The sequence below is a fragment of the Barbus barbus genome (genome assembly GCF_936440315.1).
Source record: "Barbus barbus genome assembly, chromosome: 6".
NCBI classification, from domain to species: domain Eukaryota; kingdom Metazoa; phylum Chordata; class Actinopteri; order Cypriniformes; family Cyprinidae; genus Barbus; species Barbus barbus.
Genome location: NC_136734.1, coordinates 37,193,287 through 37,213,663, shown reverse-complemented (window position 1 = coordinate 37,213,663; position 20,377 = coordinate 37,193,287). Strand labels below are relative to the sequence as shown.

Sequence of the window (20,377 nt, the reverse complement as noted above, 5' to 3'; positions counted from 1 at the left end):
TATATACACCACTGTTCAAGAGTTTAGGGATTGCAAGATTTTTCTTTTTAAGAGAAATCAGAAATCATCATAACATTGTAATAACTGCTACTAAAAATCTTACCAACCCCAAACTTTTAAAACCGTGTGTATCGTACCTTTGCACTTTTATGTCCAGCGGATAGGTCATCTTTGTTTTGCAGCTGACCAGTGGATGCAAAAACTAAACTAGTGTCCTTAGGAGTTAAACTCAGGGTTCTAACTGAATGTAGGTCATGGCTCTGATCAGTGTTTTCCTTTGCAGCGCAGTAAAGCATTTACAGTAAAGATATTTGACAGTCTCACTGAAGCATGATTCACTGTGCTCAAGGATAATGAGGTAATGGGGTCAGATGCCAGCAGCGCTCTGAGCTGGGATATTAACAGAGCATTGAATCAATTTGTTATCAGGGCAGCACCGGTCATGATGCTTGGAGACCTGCCACATGATGTGGAATAATCAAATTAAGGTTCCACTGTACACCCTCTTATGCATCTGCTCTACACACATCTTGTAGGGATGTAAAACTGCACCAATGCTTTGTGGTGCATTGATCTAACAATTTAAAATCAGTAGAGTTTAATAATTGATTATATTAATGCCCAGTGTACTGAACAGTACATTCTATTAATCGGCTAAAAATCCAGATTCTCAATCATCTTCCAAGTGAGGATATACACTACTGTTCAAAAGTTTGGGGTCAATACGATTTTATCGGTTTTTCAGGGATGCTTTAAATTGATCATAAGTGACTGCAAAGACATTTCTAACGTTATAAGATTTCGATTTCAAAATTCCTATTAATCAAAGAATCCTAAAAAAATTGCATCACAGTGTCCACAAAAATAGAGCGCAAACGCTTTCAACAACAATACAAATTATTATTGTTTCTTGAGCAGCAAAATAGCATATAAGAATTATTTCTTAAGGATCATGTGACAATGATGATGAAAATTCAGCTTGGCAGCACAGAAAAAAAAAATACAGATTAAAATAGAAAATACTTATTTTATATTGTAATATTTCACATTATTTCTGCATTTTTAATAAAATAAACAGCCTTAGTGAGCATAAGACACTTAAAAAATTTTTTTTAAATAACCCCAAACTTTAACGGTAGTTGAATGGTATAGTGTATTCAAAAACAATTAAAAATATATAAATAAATTGGCTGATTGATTGAATCAAATTGTCAGATCAATGCATTAAAAAATATAATTGTCACAATAAAAATTTAGATAAAACGTGGCTCATTTTGTGAAAAGTGCTAAACACCCATAAACAAGACCCAAAATGCACAAACACACCAATCTAAAAATCTGCACACACAGCTCATTTACATATTAATATTTCACAAATGGGCATTTCTTCTTTCTACTGTCAGCTTTACAAGACATCCTGAACAGATGTGTGAGCAGCAGCAGTAGACAAGCCCTGAGCAGTGCACCCTGGGAATGAAGATACAAGCCATGAAATGCATGTGCTATCTATGAGGATGATGGTGATGATGAAGGCAGAAATACGTATCAGTTGAAAACAGCAGCCCCCGGAGGGTCGGTGGACGGAGCGTTCATGCATGGTGATGCGTGGAGCACAACAGGTGTAAGAGGAAAAGGGATGGATGGGAGTTGAGGAGGAGTTTGTGAAGGAGGGTGGAGAGGAGGTGAAGGGTTCCGGCGGCTTCCGTCCGGTCCCGTGAGGAGCGTACTTAACCCTTTGTGTACTCTCATCCCACAAAAAGGACGGAGAAGATGAGGAGGGGAGGGAAGAGGAGGTGGCCATAAACACACCCTTTCCCATCTAAAAAGGGGTGCAAATAAAACTTAAGAATGAAAGACAAAAAATATATATATTAAATACTTGGCCATGATGGAGAGCCTGGGCTGGAGAACAAGGTGCTAAGAGTAATTTTGACTTCTGTAAGATGGCATGATGTTGTCAACAGTAACAATCTAACAAAATAGAAGTCAGTCAGTCAATGGTAATAATTTAGTAACACTTTACAATAAGGTTCAATTCTTTACCATTAATGTAGAAACTTAAACTTACAACGATCCAAGTTAATATTAATTCATACACAAGCAAGCTTAAAAGTTTGGGCTTGGCAAGATTTTTTAATGTTTTTGAAAGAGAGGTCTTATGTTCACCAAGGCTGCATTTATTTGATCACAAATACAGTACAATAGTAATATTGTGAAATATTACAATTTAAAATAACCATTTTCTCCTAGAATACAATTTTATTATGCAATTTATTCCTGTGATGGCAAAGCTGAATTTTCAGCCGCCACATGTTCCTTCAGAAATTATTCTTATATGCCGATTTGCTGCTCAAGAAACATTATTATTATCATCATCAATGTTGAAATCAGTTGTTATGCTTAATATTTTAGTGGAAACCATGAACACACTCTTATGCGTGTTATGTTTTGTAACATTAAAAATACATGCATTGTCCAATTTGATCAATTTAATGCACTCTTTATAAATGTATCAATATTATTAATATGAATAATTACTATTAAGTATTAAATTCTTTAAAAAAAAAAATAATAATAATAATAATAATGACCCCAAACTTTTGACTGGTTGTGTATACCAATACATTATTAACATTATAAACTAGTTATGAATTATGAACAATCATAAAGCAATAGTTTTATAGAACCCAGCACAAATCCAGTGTTAAATAATAATGACTGATGAATAAAGTTTGAAAAGCTGCAACATTTACATGCAGAAAATAATCAGTATCATTCAAATTCAGTAAAAGCGATGCAAAGCCATAGGGTTAAAACATTTTTAATGTCAACACTTAAAAGGTCTGTAAAAAAAAAAGGAAGGAAATGAAATAGGAACTTACATTATAAAAAGACAACTGAAAATAAAATACTGGGCATTTTACATCAAGACGATACTGAATTTTGTGAGCTAGAGTAACCGTGACATGTACAAAATATATTTTTATGGTGTAAAACAACAACAACAACAACAACATTTAAAAAAAAATACACTTAAGTAACTTTTTCCACTGTGAAAATGTTGTATCCCTGAATAGATGTTTAATACTTAAAAATAGGTTTAAAATGATGTACACTGACTTGAAGCATATTCAATTACTCACTTTATATCAGTAAAACCCAATTATTGGACCCTGGTACAACATTATCGGTCATTGTCATAAAATTGCTTAGTGCACCTTTTCCTTGAAAGCTTGAAATGAAACAAAAATTCTACGTACAGACCAAGTTACATAAAGCAATGAGAATGAGACTGTGTGACTTATGCATTGAGTTGGCCATAAAGACATGTTTTGTAACCCCCAAATGACATGAAATTAAAACAGGAAACAGAAAGTATGGTGAAATAGCTGCTATGCGAGTTGACAGGATGCATTGTGAAGTAATACGTGGAATAGTCCAAAACGTGTATTTTGGAAACTCTCATAAAGCGCAGAGAATTGGAAACGTACCATGCGCATGCTGCAACATTTGAAAAGCAAGGCGAGGAAGAAAAAGGAGGAGAAAAGGCAAGAGGTAGGTTTTTACTTACATAGGTTGGGAAGGGTTGCAGGGTGGGGAAGGTCTCCTCAGGATAAGGGGTCTCTCCCTTGGGGAGAAAGGGCTTCAGACCAGAGCCGGTTTCATACATAGACATGGGGCGGCTCGCCCGTGCAGACAGGTGGCGTTTCAGGGCAGAGGAGGAGGAAGAGGAGGAGGGACTGGAGGGATTGGGGTGGTCAGGGCCACCGGGGGCCTGATAGGGCTGTTGAGTGGAGACCTGCCGCCTGAGAGAGCTGTTCTCGCTTTGCAGAGACTGCAGCTGAAGAGAAACACCAGTAAGCTAGAGAAACGCAGAGAAAAGCAGAAACCGTAGCAAAGCTGAGCTTACAGGAAAAACTGTCAGTCAAGAAATAAATGACCTTCAGTTCAGGAATCCTCCCACTACGGGCCTACAGAATTTTGATATTAGCCACGGAAAAAAAAAATAATTGCCTTTTCCATTTAATAAATAAAATTAGTAATCAAAATAATGGGTCTCATCCACTAATAACTGCGTGGATTACAGTAGAAATTTTCATGAAAAATGTTAATTTCAGAGCTGTTATTCAGAGAAACCTCACAGCTTAATTATGTATTCATTTTCATCTTAACGCGAATGTAAGGCCACAGAGTATGTGTGGTTTCAGTTGTTTCATACATCATCTTGTATATTTTGAATCTATTATAAAACTTTGTGAATCATGATTTGTTCATGAAAATATTTCTATCAGATTTTATGCACATATTTATGCGTGCACATTCTTAGTGAATGAGATCCAATATTACCAAATAGTGGGGAAAAAAAAAAAAAAAAAAAATTTTTTACCCACATATTTTCTATTATTTAGTTTGATGGAACAGCTTTCAAATCTGGCCTATGAGAAATCAATATAATTAGCATATCTAAACTGCTTTAAGAAACCGTTATATGGAGTTGCTCAATAAATCCAAACATCTCATCAGCAAAAAGTCCAGTTTAGCATGCAGGCACAGGCAGATGCAATGTCTAGACATGCTCAGGGAACGAGCGCAAGTTAGACGTGCCTAAGAATCTGCAGGGAGAGAGACAGAGATTCACTCCGCAGCTTAGAGAGAAGCTAAACAGCTCGAGCAGACACGATCAAAAAGGAAATGCAGAGCATAACAAAAGAGCCTAAAGACGTCACTCATGATAATATGATTTTAGCCATCTCTATTTTTACCCAGTCAGATGTGCGTCCAATGCAAAGCCACATAGTTTTATCCCACAAATGTCACAATTTTCCTAATCACAATCATTTCTAATAGTATCCAGGAAACATCATATATAACCTTTTGTGTGGGAAATACATATAATCCAAAACCACTTTCAACTCAATACATTTTAAGCAAGAAGCCAAACAACAACTAAACTAGTTCCATGTTCTTTTATGAGAGGACTGAACAGTCAAAAACAAAATCTTTGAAGTACACTAATCACCACTATGAACTAGAATTAAATGAGGAATGTATTAGGAAGGCTGAAACTAACTTCTTTAAATGCAGGGCCATTTAGGGACTGCCCTCCTTTTAAAATATTACTAAACCGTTACAGTTGATTTATGCATGTCTAAACACTTCAGTGAGTGTGAGCAAGTTCTCTCCAACTGAATTATAATATATCATCTTGGGTTTGTCAATGTGAAAGAGTAATTAAAATAGTAAGACTATTTTAACACCGAAATGACAGTAAAGGCTCCAAATTCAATTCATAATCATTTTATAGTCAAGCCATAATTTTAGCTCTGATTTAAACCCTTGTATAATGCACAAACATATAGAGAACACAGCCAATTAAAATGAGTCATGCTGATGCAAGAGCCAACTTTTAAATAAGGTTTGTGGTTAGGGAGGTTAGCATGCCAATCATCTCATTCAAATGCTAAATCGTCAGTATGTTTTGGTTTCACGTCTCTAATACTGTACGTCTTTTCCAATGGTTTTAGAGGTCAAGGTCATGCTGGTTATCTGAACACTTGCAGTGGTTATTACAGTATTATTTTGACATCGGCATTTCAGAGGATTTTAAGAATCATAATCCTTTTTGCCTCCTCGCGTGCGAGAAGAGGTGCAGGTGTAGGGGTTAGACAGTCTTGCATTGTTTAGGAGCAGAAATGCTGCTCTGGCCAGAGCCTTCAGCGCTCACGGCTGAATCTCTGGTACCTTTTTCTGCATCAATCTCAGCTCCTCACTCAGATTACTGTTGGCCTTCATCAGTTCCTGAATTTTGGCCTCCGAGGCTGAAAGCGCATTTTTCACCTCCAGGAACTCCTGCACAGAAATCGGTCCATCGGACAGATCGGAGTCCAGACTCTGAGGAGAAAAGAAGTAGTTGGGAAAGACATCCGACATGTGCGTATCGACGCCGTGATGGCAAGTATGGCACAAGACAAAGTACCTCATGCTTTACAGGTCTACCTTAGCTCTGTCTGCTTTGCCCACTCGTAAATCAGTGTCCGTGTCCTCATCGGACGCCACACTGTCATAGTCTGGCTGGTCGATTTCCTGGCTTTCACTTCCATGACGACTACCCACGCTTTTGAAGAATACGTCAACATTGTCTATGAAGTAGTAGACACAACAATCATGAAACCTCAACAAGGACTTTAAAAGAACTCAAAGACTGACGAGTGCAGGCTGTACCTTTAGGACTTGAGACTGAATTCCCCAGCTGGCGTCGCTTTGCATCACTAAGAATATCAATCACAAGTGTGGCAAATTCATGAGCGTTAAACCTTGCCAGCTTTTGTCTTCCCTGTAAAAGAAATTCAGTGATGATTTTATTGCACATTCATTGTCTGAACAACTAGTTGGTCTTTACATCACTTGGTAACCAGTGAATGGGTGCCGTCAGAATGAGTGCAAACAGATGATGAAAACATTACAATAATCTTTTCTACCATTCTGAAATGTCCAGATCTGAACCCCTTTGTAAGCCAAGAAACGTAATGACCCCTTTAATGATAGATTTATTTCTTACAAACACACAGCTTTTAACTTCACAAGTCGTTAATCGATTGACTGGAGTGGTGTGGATTGCTGTGATGTTTTTATCAGCTGTTTTATCATTCTGACGGCACCCATTCACTGCAGAGGATCCACTGGTGAACAAGTAACGCAAAGCTAAATTTCTCCAAATCTCGGAAATTTTCAGCAACTTCTAATTTTTGGGAGAACCATTTCTTGAATATTCCTTAAAATAGAAATGGACAAAGATGCCCATCTGCATGTAGAAACTACTAAAGTAAATTTACAGTATTTTTTCGTCAATTTTATTGTTAAAAGTGTACAGCTTATTACAAAATCACAGCTTTCGTAGTTAGTGTGTTAAAAGACAACTTCTCAAAAAAATAAAATAAAAGAAATATGCAAATCTATCATTTGTGGTTTGGTTCTGAGCTTCAGCGCATAACAGTTTTGATGCCATTTCCTTTATTAATTTTGTGACATCTGTTTCCATGTTCGTCTGACACATTTCTGCTTGTTGCACTTCTAGCTGTAAACACTGCTTAAAGGTGTTATAAAATGTCACATGTCAAAGTGCAATATCTTTATTTCCTGTTAAAACATCTTTAGCGAAAGCATAACGACTTTCTGTTGAGAACTTGCCTGGTTTCGTGTTGATGAGTACTCTGGGTTTACAGGAAGGAAAGGCACAACTGTTGTCTCCGTTACCAAGGTGCTGTGGTTCTGAGTGGCCAGCCAAACTGCACCAGATACAAAGAAAGCGATCAACGTTTGCACTCGTATAATGTACATTTCCTGAGTCAGTTCTTTCCATTGTGTTTATTAAATGCTAATCATCTCACCTGCATCGGTCTCTCTTCGATCCACTTCATCGTACACATCCATCGCCAGTTCCTCAAACAAATGATCACTGAGCTACAATGATATTAGCAGAGCTGCATCAGTCATCTGTGCTCTCAATGGCTGGAAAACTGTATAAAAGCATGTCTGGAGCAAATAAAGATGCTGTCTTTTATATTAATGACTAACGGTTTTGGGGCTGTTGCGACACTTAAAGGCCATCTGCTTCAGAGAAGCCCGACCGTTTCCTCTGTGCTTAGAAGTGTTAGCTTTCCAAGAAACAAGCTGCAGTAGTTAAAGCCAAGTTTGTTTGTTTTGTTTTTTAAAAGTATACCTACACTACAATCTGCCAGCAAAATATAGCCATTTCAAACCATAATCTTCAGATGCATCTAACAAATGGCATTATCTCTGCAATCACACTAGCATTTATCTGGTACTAAACAATAAGGATATGGTTTTGAATCTTGGTATTTTTTTGTAAACTGTAATAGATTGTGTTCAATTAGAACATTGGTCTCCAACTCAATTCCTGGAGGGCCGCAGCTCTGCACAGTCTAGCTCCAACCAGCTCCAAATCACACCTGCTTGGAAGTTTCTAGTGATCCTGAAGAGCTTGATTAGCTGGATCAGGGGTGTTTGATTAGGGTTGGAGCTAAACTGAGCAGAGCTGTGGCCCTCCAGGAATTGAGTTTGAGACCAATGAATTAGAGTGACAACATTTCAACAGATAAACCTGAAACAGTCAGTGCTGTGTGACCACATTTCAGAAAAGACCATTTAATTCAATATTCCGCTTAATATATCAGCTTAGAATAATAAAAGCATGAGTTATTTTATTATTCTGGCTACAAAAAAGTAAAAAAATTGAGAGACTTCTCTTAATAGTTAATTAAATAATTTTCACTGATCTACATTAACTGTCCGAACATGCTGAGTCGCTAAAAAGAATCAGACTTCCCAAAGCTACTGTACTCAAATATGTAGTTCGATTTAGCAGCATTGCTACTTTTAGTTAATTACTCCCCAGTATTGGTGCTTAGTCTCGTTCTGTTTGAAAGAAATGCTGATATATTGGCAGTCAAGCCTGATGCATTGCTTAAAGTAAAATACAAATAAAGAGGACTCACAGACTGTAATTTTCTTTTTGCAGCTTTTGCAAACTCGGTTAACTCCAGACTGCTAAAAAAGGGAATAAAATGGTGAATAATATTAGTTTTCTTTGACTATTAAATAGCATTATTATAAAAGACTGTAGTGGCCAAAGACAAATGTGAAATTTAATTTTCATTTTTCTTTCATCAAAGATAGCAAAAAAAAAGGAAATGGCAAGATATTAATATTCAATTATGTGAACCTTAAAAACCTGTTTGGATCACTATCTCAGCCTGGGAAGTATTCTGGGATGCGATCACTATTATTTAATAAAGTGGTTGACCGAAGCCGATGCCGATATCCTAGAGAGCAGGGTGGGTGAAGACCGATATAAAGCCATCACGATAAATGAAGTAAATAAATTATTATAATGTTTGCCTTTCTATTACTAATAATATAAAGCATTTGTTATAATCCTTTATTGTATAGCTCTTAATTCCTTTGTTTAATAGTTCTATCTGACTATTAGACAGACTTTTAGCTGTAATAGACAACTATTACACAGCGACAGCAAAGAATGAAAAGGAGCAAACGTTCTCCGCGGTGTCAAAATAAAAGTCTGACGCACTGCCTCGAACACATCGGCCGATGCCGATATTTGAAAAATGCTGAATATCGGCCATGGCAATATATCGGTCGACCACTAATTCAATGAGCAAAACATGACTAAGCACACCCCAAAATACTCCTCTAGAAGAAACTTCTAGAAAAACGGCACCAGTTCACAGAGGAAAACATCAGAATGCATTAGATTGTTACTACCTATCCGCCATCTGCGGTATAATGAAATGCTGTCCATTTTTGTGGTCTGAAAAACAAAATGTATTGACAGTATTGACATACTTTAACATTTTCAATTGACAATCCACTGATAAAGATTAGCACACTAAAGCAATAAAGCCCATTAAGCTGACTCCAACATCACAGCACAATTTTATTGAGCCATCTGGCACTCTGAAGGCTATAACCCACTAAAGTAAGAGCATGCTATAAACTGGCTTCATCAGCGTCTGCAGCTGGATATCAAAACATCAGTTTTCATCATGATAGCACACCATCGCTCTGCGCTCTGACTCACCAGGCTTCCGCCCACAGAGATAGAAGGCCAGCCTGTCTGTGAGCTCATACTGTATTTCCACCAGTCTGTCTGCCAGGTCCTGATGGCCAGCTTGCCTGATTACAAACAACACAATGACGTTATGACACATGGGTTTTTATTTTTGAACTTTAGGGTCCTGTGCCAAATGCTGCCCTCAGTGCTCGTGGTCCTAGGGCCCACAGCAGACCTTCTGAATCATAAAATGACAAACAGCACACCATACAGTGGACCAGTGTTGTTGTTAACTAAAATTAAACAATTAAAATGGTAATTTTTGGTCATTGAAATAATGCTAAAACAAAGTAAAATATATGTATTTGATGAAATTTTATATAGAATTATAAATATTTCCTTGGCAAGTTTCAGTTGAAGTACTAAAACTATACTAACAAAATTAGCACATAAAATTTGTAAAACTATATTTTTAAATAAAAATATAATTTCAAAATACTAATACATTTTATTCTAGTATATAAATAATACTAAAATAACAATGTCATGGACTTAGAGCGATAGTTCACCTGAAAACGCAAATTCTGTTACTTACCCTCATATCTTTCCAAACCCGTATGACTCTTTCTTCCGGGGAAAAAACTAAAATTAAGAATGTTGATAACCAAACCGCTTCGGTTCCTATTGTATTTTTTTTGTCTACAGTGGACGACAACTGTCTGGTTATCAACAATCTTCAAAATATCTTATTTGTGTTCCACAGAAGGAAAGCCATAAAGGTTTGGAATAACATGAAGGTGAGCAAGTAATGACAGCATTTTTGTTTTTGGGTGGACTATCCCTTTAATCTGGATATTTGTCGGTGAAGGCCACATGACAAGTATTCTTTTTAAATCACCACATTGACAATATAGGAACTAATCAATAAATGCAGATTTTGACCTTTGACCATTAATGCATTAGCTATTGATTACCTTGCATAGTGGATGGGAGTTTTGCCGTTGGAGTCTGGAGCACCAGGGTCTGCCCCATAAACACAGAGAAGCTCAGCCTGGCACACTTGTCCTGCTTTAGCTGCTATGTGCAGCGGGGTGCTCCCTTTCTCCTGTTCAAAGGAATGCAGAACCATTAAAAATGAGTAGTGTGTGCAGAGAGCATTTTTAATCTAACTGAATATGATAACACTTACCGGGTGGAAGTAGTTGGCTTGAGCCCCAAGCGATAGGAACCGCAAACAAGTATCAAGATTGCCGGTTCTAACGCTGGAGTGAAGTTGCTAAAGAATCAAATACAATGTGCATCAATAGAGACATTTCAACAAGTCTGATAGAAGACAGCTGCATCAGATGAGAATTAGATGTACTAGAGAAACAATAATGCATGTCAAGTCTGATTTTTTTTTTTACCATAATGAATGCATCAATATTTGAAAGAACTGAATAACTGCAAAATTTCACCCATAATAAAACCGGTAGCTCTTTCCTTACCTTGCTTAGATCAGCGGCTGCTGTACTGTCATCATCTCGACAGGGTAAACGATGGACGAAAGCCAGCATTTGATACTTTGATTTTATAAACTCGGTTTTGTTAGGGCTTTTTGGGTGAGAGAAATAATGGAGTTATTAGAGCCAGTTAACAGTTGGAGGAGTTGGTGCATTTAAGACACTTTTTGTATACATGACCGTTCAAAAGTTTGGGGTTGTTCATTTTTAATAGTTTTGAAAAGACTCTCTTATGCTCATCATTAATTCAATTAAAATACAGTGAAATCCGTAATATTATCATCACATCATTCATGTGATGGAAAAGCTGAATTTTCAGCATCATTACTCCGGTCTTCAGTGTCACATGATCCTTCAGAAATCATTCTAATATACTGATTTGCTGCTAATCACTGTCACTTTTGATCAATTTGATGCATAATTTCTAAATAAAACTATTGATTTCTTTAAAAAAATATGTACTTTACTGACCCAAAGTTTTGAATGGAAATGCACCTGCACAAACACCTTTCTATTATGTGTTTTATTACTCACTGGACTTTATCCTGAGGATTGGGTTTGCGTTTCCCACTCGTGATGGATGACGGGTCCAGCAGGGTGTGCTCCCATATTGAATTAGCACCATTGTTGTATAATGTCTGAACCATCTGTGAATGAGAAAGAAATTGAGGGCATACATCACAAGACAAAAGCTCATTATGACAACATGCTCCTTTAAATATGCTTTGTGAGTCACACTCTCTGTTGGAAGGCCCTCCGGTGAGGTCACACACCAATAAACCATTTTCTTATAACAATTAAAAAGACTCCACTGATGGATTAAAAAAACAGATCTGTAAATAAGAATATGGAAAAATGTACTACACAAGGACACATTAAATGAAAAGAGACATTACTGGATTAAAGTTATCAATCATTTACTTCAAAAGAACAGAAGCTTAAGAGAGACGATGCTGCAGGCTATACAAGTACACATTACTGTGACTGATTTTCATGTATTTATTAACATAAGAGGCAGACAAAATAATGGCTATTAGATCGCTTTCTTTTTTTAATTTTTAAATGAGTTAATCAAAAGAATTTCCATACATATTCATTTTTTAGAGAATTATAAAAGCATAATAAAATTGAATTCTGTTAATATTATAACATTAAATGAATTGTTCACCCAAATATTTAAATTTGGTCATCCTTTACTCCCTCTCATGTTGTTTCAAAGGCTTTGATTAATCTTCGGATCACAAACGGAGATATTTTTTAATGACACCCGAGAGGTTTATTTCCATCTATTTAAAGGTGACGAAAGCCACTCAAAATCTTCTTGAGCCCAAAAGTTTGCTTAAACTAAATGTGAACTTACCTTGGTAAAAGCTGAAACCGGTTTCGTGCTACTGGCCACTGGTAACCAAAACTTACAGTCATTGTAAACAGAAGCCTTGTGCAGAGATATGATCGCTTTACATGATAAACAGATTTACTGCAGGCTTTTATTTACTTCTAAACATTGACTGACACACATACAGTGCCCTCCTTAAGTATTGGAACAGTAAAGACAAAATTGCTCTGTTGGCTGTGGAGTCAAGACATTTGCAAATATGATTAAAAGATGAATATGAGACAAAACTACAGAGTGGCAGTTGTGGCCTAATGGTTAGAGAGTCGAACTCTGGTCCGGCAGGGGTTGTAGGCGGGGGGAGTGAATAACCAGTGCTCTCTCCACCCTCAATACCACGACTGAGGTGAGGCCCTTGAGCAAGGCACCGAACCCCCAACTGCTCCCGAGCGCCACAGCATTGGCTGCCCACTGCTCCGGGTGCGTGTTTACAGTGTGTGTGTGTGTGTGTGTGTGTGTGTTCACTTCTCACTGCTGTGTGTGTGCACTTGGATGGGTTAAATGCAGAGCACAAATTCCAAGTATAGGACACCATAATTGGCCACGTCACGCCCTTTCCTTTCCTTTCCCATCACTTAGATAAAGGTTCATCTTTGTCTCTTCGGTCCATAAACACAGTTCCAAAACTCTTCTGGCTCACCTTTGTGCTTTTTTGCAAACTCTAATCTTGCTTTCTATTTTTGGTGCTGGTCAGAGGTTTGCATCTTGCTGTGTAGCATCTGTAATTGTGTGTCAAAGTCTCCTGAGGACAGTAGATTGTCAGAGCATCACCCCAGCTTTCTGGAAGTTGTAGGTGATTTTACAGACGCGTCTTTTAGGGTTAATTTTCACAGCTTTTATGATTTGTCTGTCATCAGCTACTGTTGTTTTCTCAGCCGATCAGGTCGTTGTTGCTGGTGGTTTCCAAACTCTTGATTTCTCCATGCCCTTTGTTTTTGCTAGAGCTCTAACTGACTTCCTCTTTTCTTTTAGCATCCAATTCACTTGCTTTTCTCTCAAAGTCAGCTCCCTCATCCTCATCTTGTTTTTTGTGTTTCATCATCAAATGCAAGATTCAGAATGCAGAAGTAATGGATATAACTGATACGACACATTCCCTGCTTTTAATATCTGAAGAATTAATGCAACAGGACACAGCTGATCACTTAGAAAGACCTGTGAGGCAACTGCTCCAATACTTATGCTCAGATCAGATAGAGGGATGAAACTCTAAAAGTGCTGAACTTCTTAGCTGGTAAAACATCTATGTGTTGAATCACCCAATAATAAAATGTGGCATTCTGTAGTTTTGTCTCATATTCATCTTTTAATCATATTTGTAAATGTATCGACTCCACAGACAACAGAGCAATTTTGTCTTTACTGTTCCAATACTTTTGGAGGGCACTGTATATACACTATGTTGCCAAAAGCATTGGGTCACCCCTTCTAATGAACATGTTTGACTACTTTAGTCATTTCTATGAGTACAAATCTTAATGTTTAAGCATATACTGATATTCTAGGGAATTGTGTGCTTTAATTTTATAGCAACAGTTTGGAAAAGACCCTTTTCTATTCTAACATGACAATGCCTCTGTGTATAAGACACGGTTCAAAAAGACATGATTGATTGAGTCAGTGTGGAAGAACTTGACTGGTCTGCAGAAAGCCAAGTCCTGATCCCAGCTGAACACCTCTGGTGTGACTTTAAATGCAGACCTTGAGCCAAAAGCTCATCACCAAACACCAATGACTTGTACATAAGGGTGCTGTCATTTTAGACACGTCCAAAACTATTGCAACAGAGATGGAAATACAATTTTTAAATACATGAATTATGTTTCCATCTTTGTTGGCACAGTTTTGTTAGTGCCTTTTTCTGTTCTAAAAAAGGGGGTGTGTCCCAACACTTTTGGCAATATAGTGTATATGTGACTAAAAACCTGAATTAAACCTGACCTAGTATTAGGGGTTTGGACCTGAGTGAGCAAATGATGACAGAATTTTTATTTGTGGTTACATGTATTTGCAAACTCATTCTATATTCAGTTCTCTCCATTTCTGTCACACTATTTTATTTTAATATTGAAAGTTTTCATTTGTGATAATGAAATGCATTTTATTTTAAACTTTGGCACATACAGTACTAGACGGACACTTTCCAATGATAAAATGGATAATTTATAATTTTAGTAGGGCTGTAAAAGTTAACATGCCAAAAAAATGCGATTAATCTAAAAATTAACGCATTAATATTTTTTTAACACAAATTAATCAGTTTAAATGAGGTTTGACCCCAACTTCTTGCCGTCATCGCAGCACGAAAGGTAATCATTGCCTGCGTCCCAATGTGCACACTATCCATCCTAAATTCCATGTGATATTAGTCATTTTTCAATACTATTTAGGGCAGATAGGGTGTATAGTATACACATTGGGACGCAGGGATTGTGTGATGATGAGGCGCCGGGCTCGACAAAAGTGAAGCGAACGCAGAGAGAGAGTCGCGGTTGTCAGGGTCGCAGTTTTCTCGCACAATTGGGCTATTTTGAAAATACAGTCGTAGGAAAAAGTGTATATGTATGTGTACACATGTGATCGCAAAAGGAAGTTATTACAAACACTCAATGGTGGTTTAAGTGAGTTCTGAGTAAAAGTGTACTATTAATCTCATAAATTGTCTTATGTAGCATGATGCTAATGTTAGCTCTAATGCACCTGTAGAACAGGTCCAATTTTAACCATGTATATTTCCAGCAGCAAACAAGTATTCAGCTAGTTTTACACTATGTATTGGTCAAGTTAGTTATACAGTATATATAAATGGACCAAAGTTAGAGATTGAGTAAGATTCAAAATCTACCAACAATACTGTAGATATCAACATCAGCCATAAAAAAGCCATATCGGTCAACCACTACTTTCAATTGTGCCTGAGACCGATGATTACTATTAGGGATGCACCGATACCACTTTTTCCAGAACTGCCCAATACCGATACTTTTACTTTTGGTACTTGCCGATACGAGTACTCACATTTTTTACACTGATCTATAATAGAGGGGAAAGGGAAGTGGTGTGTGGCCAAGTATGGTGACCCATACTCTGAATTAACCCATCGAAGTGTACACACTGTACACCCAGCCCGGCGCCCGGGGAGCAGTTGGGGGACCTGAGACTCGAAACCATAACCTTCGGGTTACAAGTCCAACTCTATCCACTAGGCCACGACTACCCCTAGATATATAGAGACTAATGTGCAGCGACTTAAATTCCAAAGCGACTCATATAATGCAATTAACGTCAACATGCAAAACATGCAACACGCGTTTACATCTGTATTGGTGCAGAATGAGAGAACCGTATAGCCTAGTGCATTTCAAATAGGCTGCTAGTTTCACTTTCACTTGAAATAAGTTGTGTATGTCTGACCTTTAAAATACATGTTGTTTATAGTGAATGCCCCTATAATTTCTGTTCGTTTAATATTTACGATTTAGTTTCAATCCAAATGATTGAAGTGAGCGATCATGCAACTTTCCATCAAGCAGCATATCTTTAGTAACTTATGCATTGTTTTACTTCCTTGTTTTTGACATATTCGACAAAACTTTCCAGTAATGTCTATGAGAAAGGTATATTCACCAAACGATCTTGAGCATCTGTGCCACCGCTCAATCCACTCTCTTGTGCTTTGTTATCAGCTCACGCACATCAACTATACAGATGTGAATATTGAATGTTTAACATTATATTAATTACATTCATCTACTTCATCCTTAATATCTAATAACTCCAGTCTGCTCTCTATTGTTCTGTTGTCAGCGTTTCTTAGTCTGGATACGGCACTGTTCACATGCTGTGTGGTATCGGGGCATTTTAAGGAGCATGATTACAAGAACGCAATATCGGGCCGATATCGGTATCGGTGCATCCCTAATTACTATTATGCTGTAAAGTCTCGGATGAAGCAGGGCGGCATAATAAAGGGTCCCAGGGTGTCTGTTTTTCTGAGAGTTAAGCTCACCTGTAGCTGGGTGGGTGGCCAGGGTGTGTTTGACAAATGCCGCACTTGCGAGTTGTGGCGACCCAGACTGCGGTGAACACCGCAACACTCGTCACATATCAGAACTCCTCTGTTCACAGACGCCCAGCGAGGACCTAAAGGATCCCAAGAAAATCAACATATTAACAGGAAGCAAGCAACAGCGTGTCTCAGCAGCATGCTGATCACTGATCGATACACAATAACACTAATGGAGCTTTTAGGCTGGTAAATGAGAATGAAAACAGAAATACAATACTTTTAAAAGGCTGCTGCAAGGAAGATGCTTGTTACAAGAATGCACTGCAGAAAATGAACTAAAATGCACTTGTCTAATGCAAAACCTAATTCAAACAGTGCACAATCAAATCAACATAAAATGGGATCTGCATTTCCACACATTATACTTTAGTAATTCTGGAATTGCGTATATTTTGGGCTTACATTTTTAATAAACTTAACATGCACGAATGAATCATCACAAACGTGAACTAAGAAAGCACGTTTTGATCAAGGTTATTATAGTTGACTAAAACCATAAAAAAAAAAAACCTGTTACCTGAAATAAAATAAACCGTCACTAAATTAAATTTAAAAGCTGAAATAAAATAACTTATTTTACTTCAGCTAGTTGCCAAGGAAACATGTCTGTTATGTTTTATTTACTGTAAGATGTACACTGAAATAAAAAATAAACACTATATAGACATAAAATCTAGTTGAAAATAACAACAACCACACAATAAAATTTATAAAACTTAAAATATGTATTAATAAAACAACTATGCCTATATTATAGTTTATCAAATAAACTCAAACGATAATAATCATACACTAAAATAACTCTGGTTTTGATTTCATGATAGATTCATTTTCATTAAAAATAAATGTTTACTGTAAAACAGTTATGTAAAGTATTCATTTATGTTCCACTATAATAGTCTGATTAACTATTACTAGTAGCAGAGATGCACATCAATTGTAAATGAGCATTTGATATTTTTCCTAGAAAAAAAATGTGTAGCACCAATACGCATGTGATGTAATATATGACGAAAACAAAATGCGGTGCCGAGTTCTTCCTTATAAGGTCACAGTAGCAAGGGTTGAATGTCATCCTTTTATGTACGGCTGTACACACGCCAACTTCCTCTTACATATACATGCCTCAAACCACAACAAATGCTAAGCAGCTGAGCTTTACTTCCAGGGTACGAACGGGTGACTGGGAAACACTGCACGGCTTTATTTTCACTACCTTATTCAAGAGGATCGTCTACTGTAGTGTAATTCTAAACTGGTTTAACATCAAGTTGCAACCCAATAAAGTAACCAAAAAAACAAAAAAAAAAAGATCTAATCTAATCAGTACTGAAATGGAACTAAATTACCATGAACTGCATATCTCCAACAAATTTAGAATTAAATCAAAAAGGATGAAAGGGATTTTTATAGCTTTTGTAAATGCATAAACAACAGAAGAAGAGTGATTTATCAGCCTAACACATGCAACAAACATGGGGCTAAATATTGCAGCGGTATTATCACTTGAATCTGTTTCATCACTTTCCTATACGAAGCAAATTATGCATTTAGTTGCAATCTGCAACCCATTTTTAGGTCACGACCCACCAGTTGGCCCAAACACTTGATTGCTCAGAGATCCCCCACTACTACACTAGACAATCTCAACGACCCAGAGCCAAATCACTGCTCATATATCAACACTCGTCACTGGCACTCATCCTTCATGGGCGTCCCATACCAAGCCAGTTTTTAATAGAATATGTCATAGTCTCAGTCCCTCACTGAGTCATGATGCCAAATCAGTGTAAGTGGGGCCAACCACATTGGACCTATGACTACTGTGTCTGAGCAGCCCAAGAAGTGTTCATACAACCCCCCCCCCCCCCCCCCCCCCCCCACAACTTTTCCTAAGGGCAGATTCTGGCCAACTTGTGATTTCACTTTCCTTCAGAAACAACGATGCGAGTCAACGCTCCAGTTTGTCAGAATTCCCCAAGAACAGAGAGATTTGAGGATTTTATTTTCACACTGATTACAGGCAAAAGCTTTTTCTACTTAAATGTTTATTGAGATTATTAAAATTTGAAGCAAAAATTAAAAAATGATTTCATTTACTTTTTATTTAATCTAAATGGTGCAAAAGTTGGTGATTTTTGTTGCATTTGCTATATAAAGACAAAAAATCTGGATATTTTTGGAAAAGTCTAAATGGTATTAAATAGTCACACCTGTGATTTTTGCGATTAAAAAAAAAAAAAAAAAAAACTGGCATAGGAAATTAGTGCAAAAGACAAAAAAGCTGATTTTTTTGGTGTACAATCTACAAATCAGCCGTGATATAGTAGTTATTGATCATGTCTGAACATCTAAATGCAAAACCCAATAAAAGTAATTATGTCTGAAAATACTCTTAGCAACTAGGGAATGCATAACGCATTATTTCTCACACCAGATGACACCAATCTGCCTTCTATGAATTAGATTTTAAATCTAATGCTTTATTGCTCCATTTCAAACTTAATGTATTATTATTTAAAAAAAATACTGTATTATTTTAGATTGAAATAAATGTTGAATAATTGAGGTCAACATACCATAAAATCCCTTAAAATCCAAAATATTAAAGAATAAATGTTACTGAAACAAAATACATTCATTTGCGTTAAAAAAGGTTACTTTAATTTCTTACATTTACATTGTCATTTAGCAGACGCTTTCATCCAAAGCAACTTACAAATGAGGACAATGGAAGCAATCAAAATCAACAAAAGAGCAATGATATGATATGCAAGAGCTATAACAAGTCTCAGTCAGCCTAATGCAGTACATGTAGCAAGTTTTTTTTAATTATATAATAAATAGAAAACAAATAGATAGAATACAAGAAGAATAGCTAGTGTTAGTGGTTTAAGAAAAAAAGCAGTTATTATGAATAGAGTGCAAGTCTAAAAAGGTAAAGTTTTTTTTTTTTTTAAAGAATAGAATTTGAATAGAGAGTGATAGAGTTAGAGGGTGAAATAACGATGGAAGAGATGTTGTTTTAGCCGATTATTGAAGATGGCTAAGGACTCAGCGGCTCAGATCGAGTTGCGCAGGTCATTCTTCAGTCTATTTTGACCTCAGAGGATTACAAATATGATCCCTATTCCCAAACTTAAGTGAGGAAGGTTAGAGGGATAAATCTAGACTAAAACGCATTATTTTACCGCGTCAGGTGGGAAGGCTATTGAAGATGCCAGTTCAATAAGTTAATGACCAATTTGGGTTTCACAGCCTGCCTGACAGACATATGATACCACAATTGCATCGGTCTGACAGAAACATGAGCTATCTAAAATAAAAACTGATCCACTGATAAGCAGAGAGCAGCCTAGAAGCAAAAGTCACTTCCTTTCAAGCACAGGAAGTATCAAACAACAGCTGCAAAGAGGCCAAGGGCCAGAATCAAGCACCTGGCACAATCATCATCATCTCTCTCCTTTTCTTTCTCTTCAAGCCAAGTGCTGCTCTCTTCCCCATCAAGTGCTGCAGCGGCTAAAATAAAACCAAGAGCTGAATGACTAAAAATATTCACCCGAACAACAACTGCTCAATGATACTGACACGCCGGGGCAGCCCAGGCCAGCTGGTGACTGAAGCACAACTAATCAAGGGGAATCAATAAAGGGAATGAGGAGAAAAACAAACAATGCAACAAGCACCAAAATAGGTCTATCTAAACTACAGTACATTTCATAAATTAATAATGATATAGGACTTGTGAAATGGTTCTCTACGAATGTCTGGAATTAAATAAATGTGTGTTTCATCTCATTTATAGTCTTTGGAGGTCAAAA

The 20,377-nt window shown here is 37.0% G+C and overlaps 1 protein-coding gene across 2 annotated transcripts in view; it reads right to left on the bottom strand.

Annotated features, from left to right (window-relative positions):
- The window catches only part of LOC306871169 (ARF GTPase-activating protein GIT2-like), a 29,975-nt gene that overhangs the window by 8,424 nt on the left and 1,174 nt on the right, over nt 1-20,377 (bottom strand). For both annotated transcript variants that reach the window (XM_079418922.1, XM_079418923.1), the window contains exons 2-15: nt 16,497-16,630; nt 11,629-11,741; nt 11,080-11,185; nt 10,782-10,868; nt 10,567-10,697; nt 9,620-9,714; nt 9,304-9,349; nt 8,517-8,568; nt 7,389-7,461; nt 7,189-7,286; nt 6,223-6,334; nt 5,998-6,140; nt 5,743-5,892; nt 3,572-3,841 (exon numbers count right to left, since the gene is read on the bottom strand). In XM_079418922.1, coding sequence (XP_079275048.1) covers nt 3,572-3,841; nt 5,743-5,892; nt 5,998-6,140; nt 6,223-6,334; nt 7,189-7,286; nt 7,389-7,461; nt 8,517-8,568; nt 9,304-9,349; nt 9,620-9,714; nt 10,567-10,697; nt 10,782-10,868; nt 11,080-11,185; nt 11,629-11,741; nt 16,497-16,630 — 1,610 coding nt within the window. The remainder of the gene's footprint in view (nt 1-3,571; nt 3,842-5,742; nt 5,893-5,997; nt 6,141-6,222; nt 6,335-7,188; nt 7,287-7,388; nt 7,462-8,516; nt 8,569-9,303; nt 9,350-9,619; nt 9,715-10,566; nt 10,698-10,781; nt 10,869-11,079; nt 11,186-11,628; nt 11,742-16,496; nt 16,631-20,377) is intronic.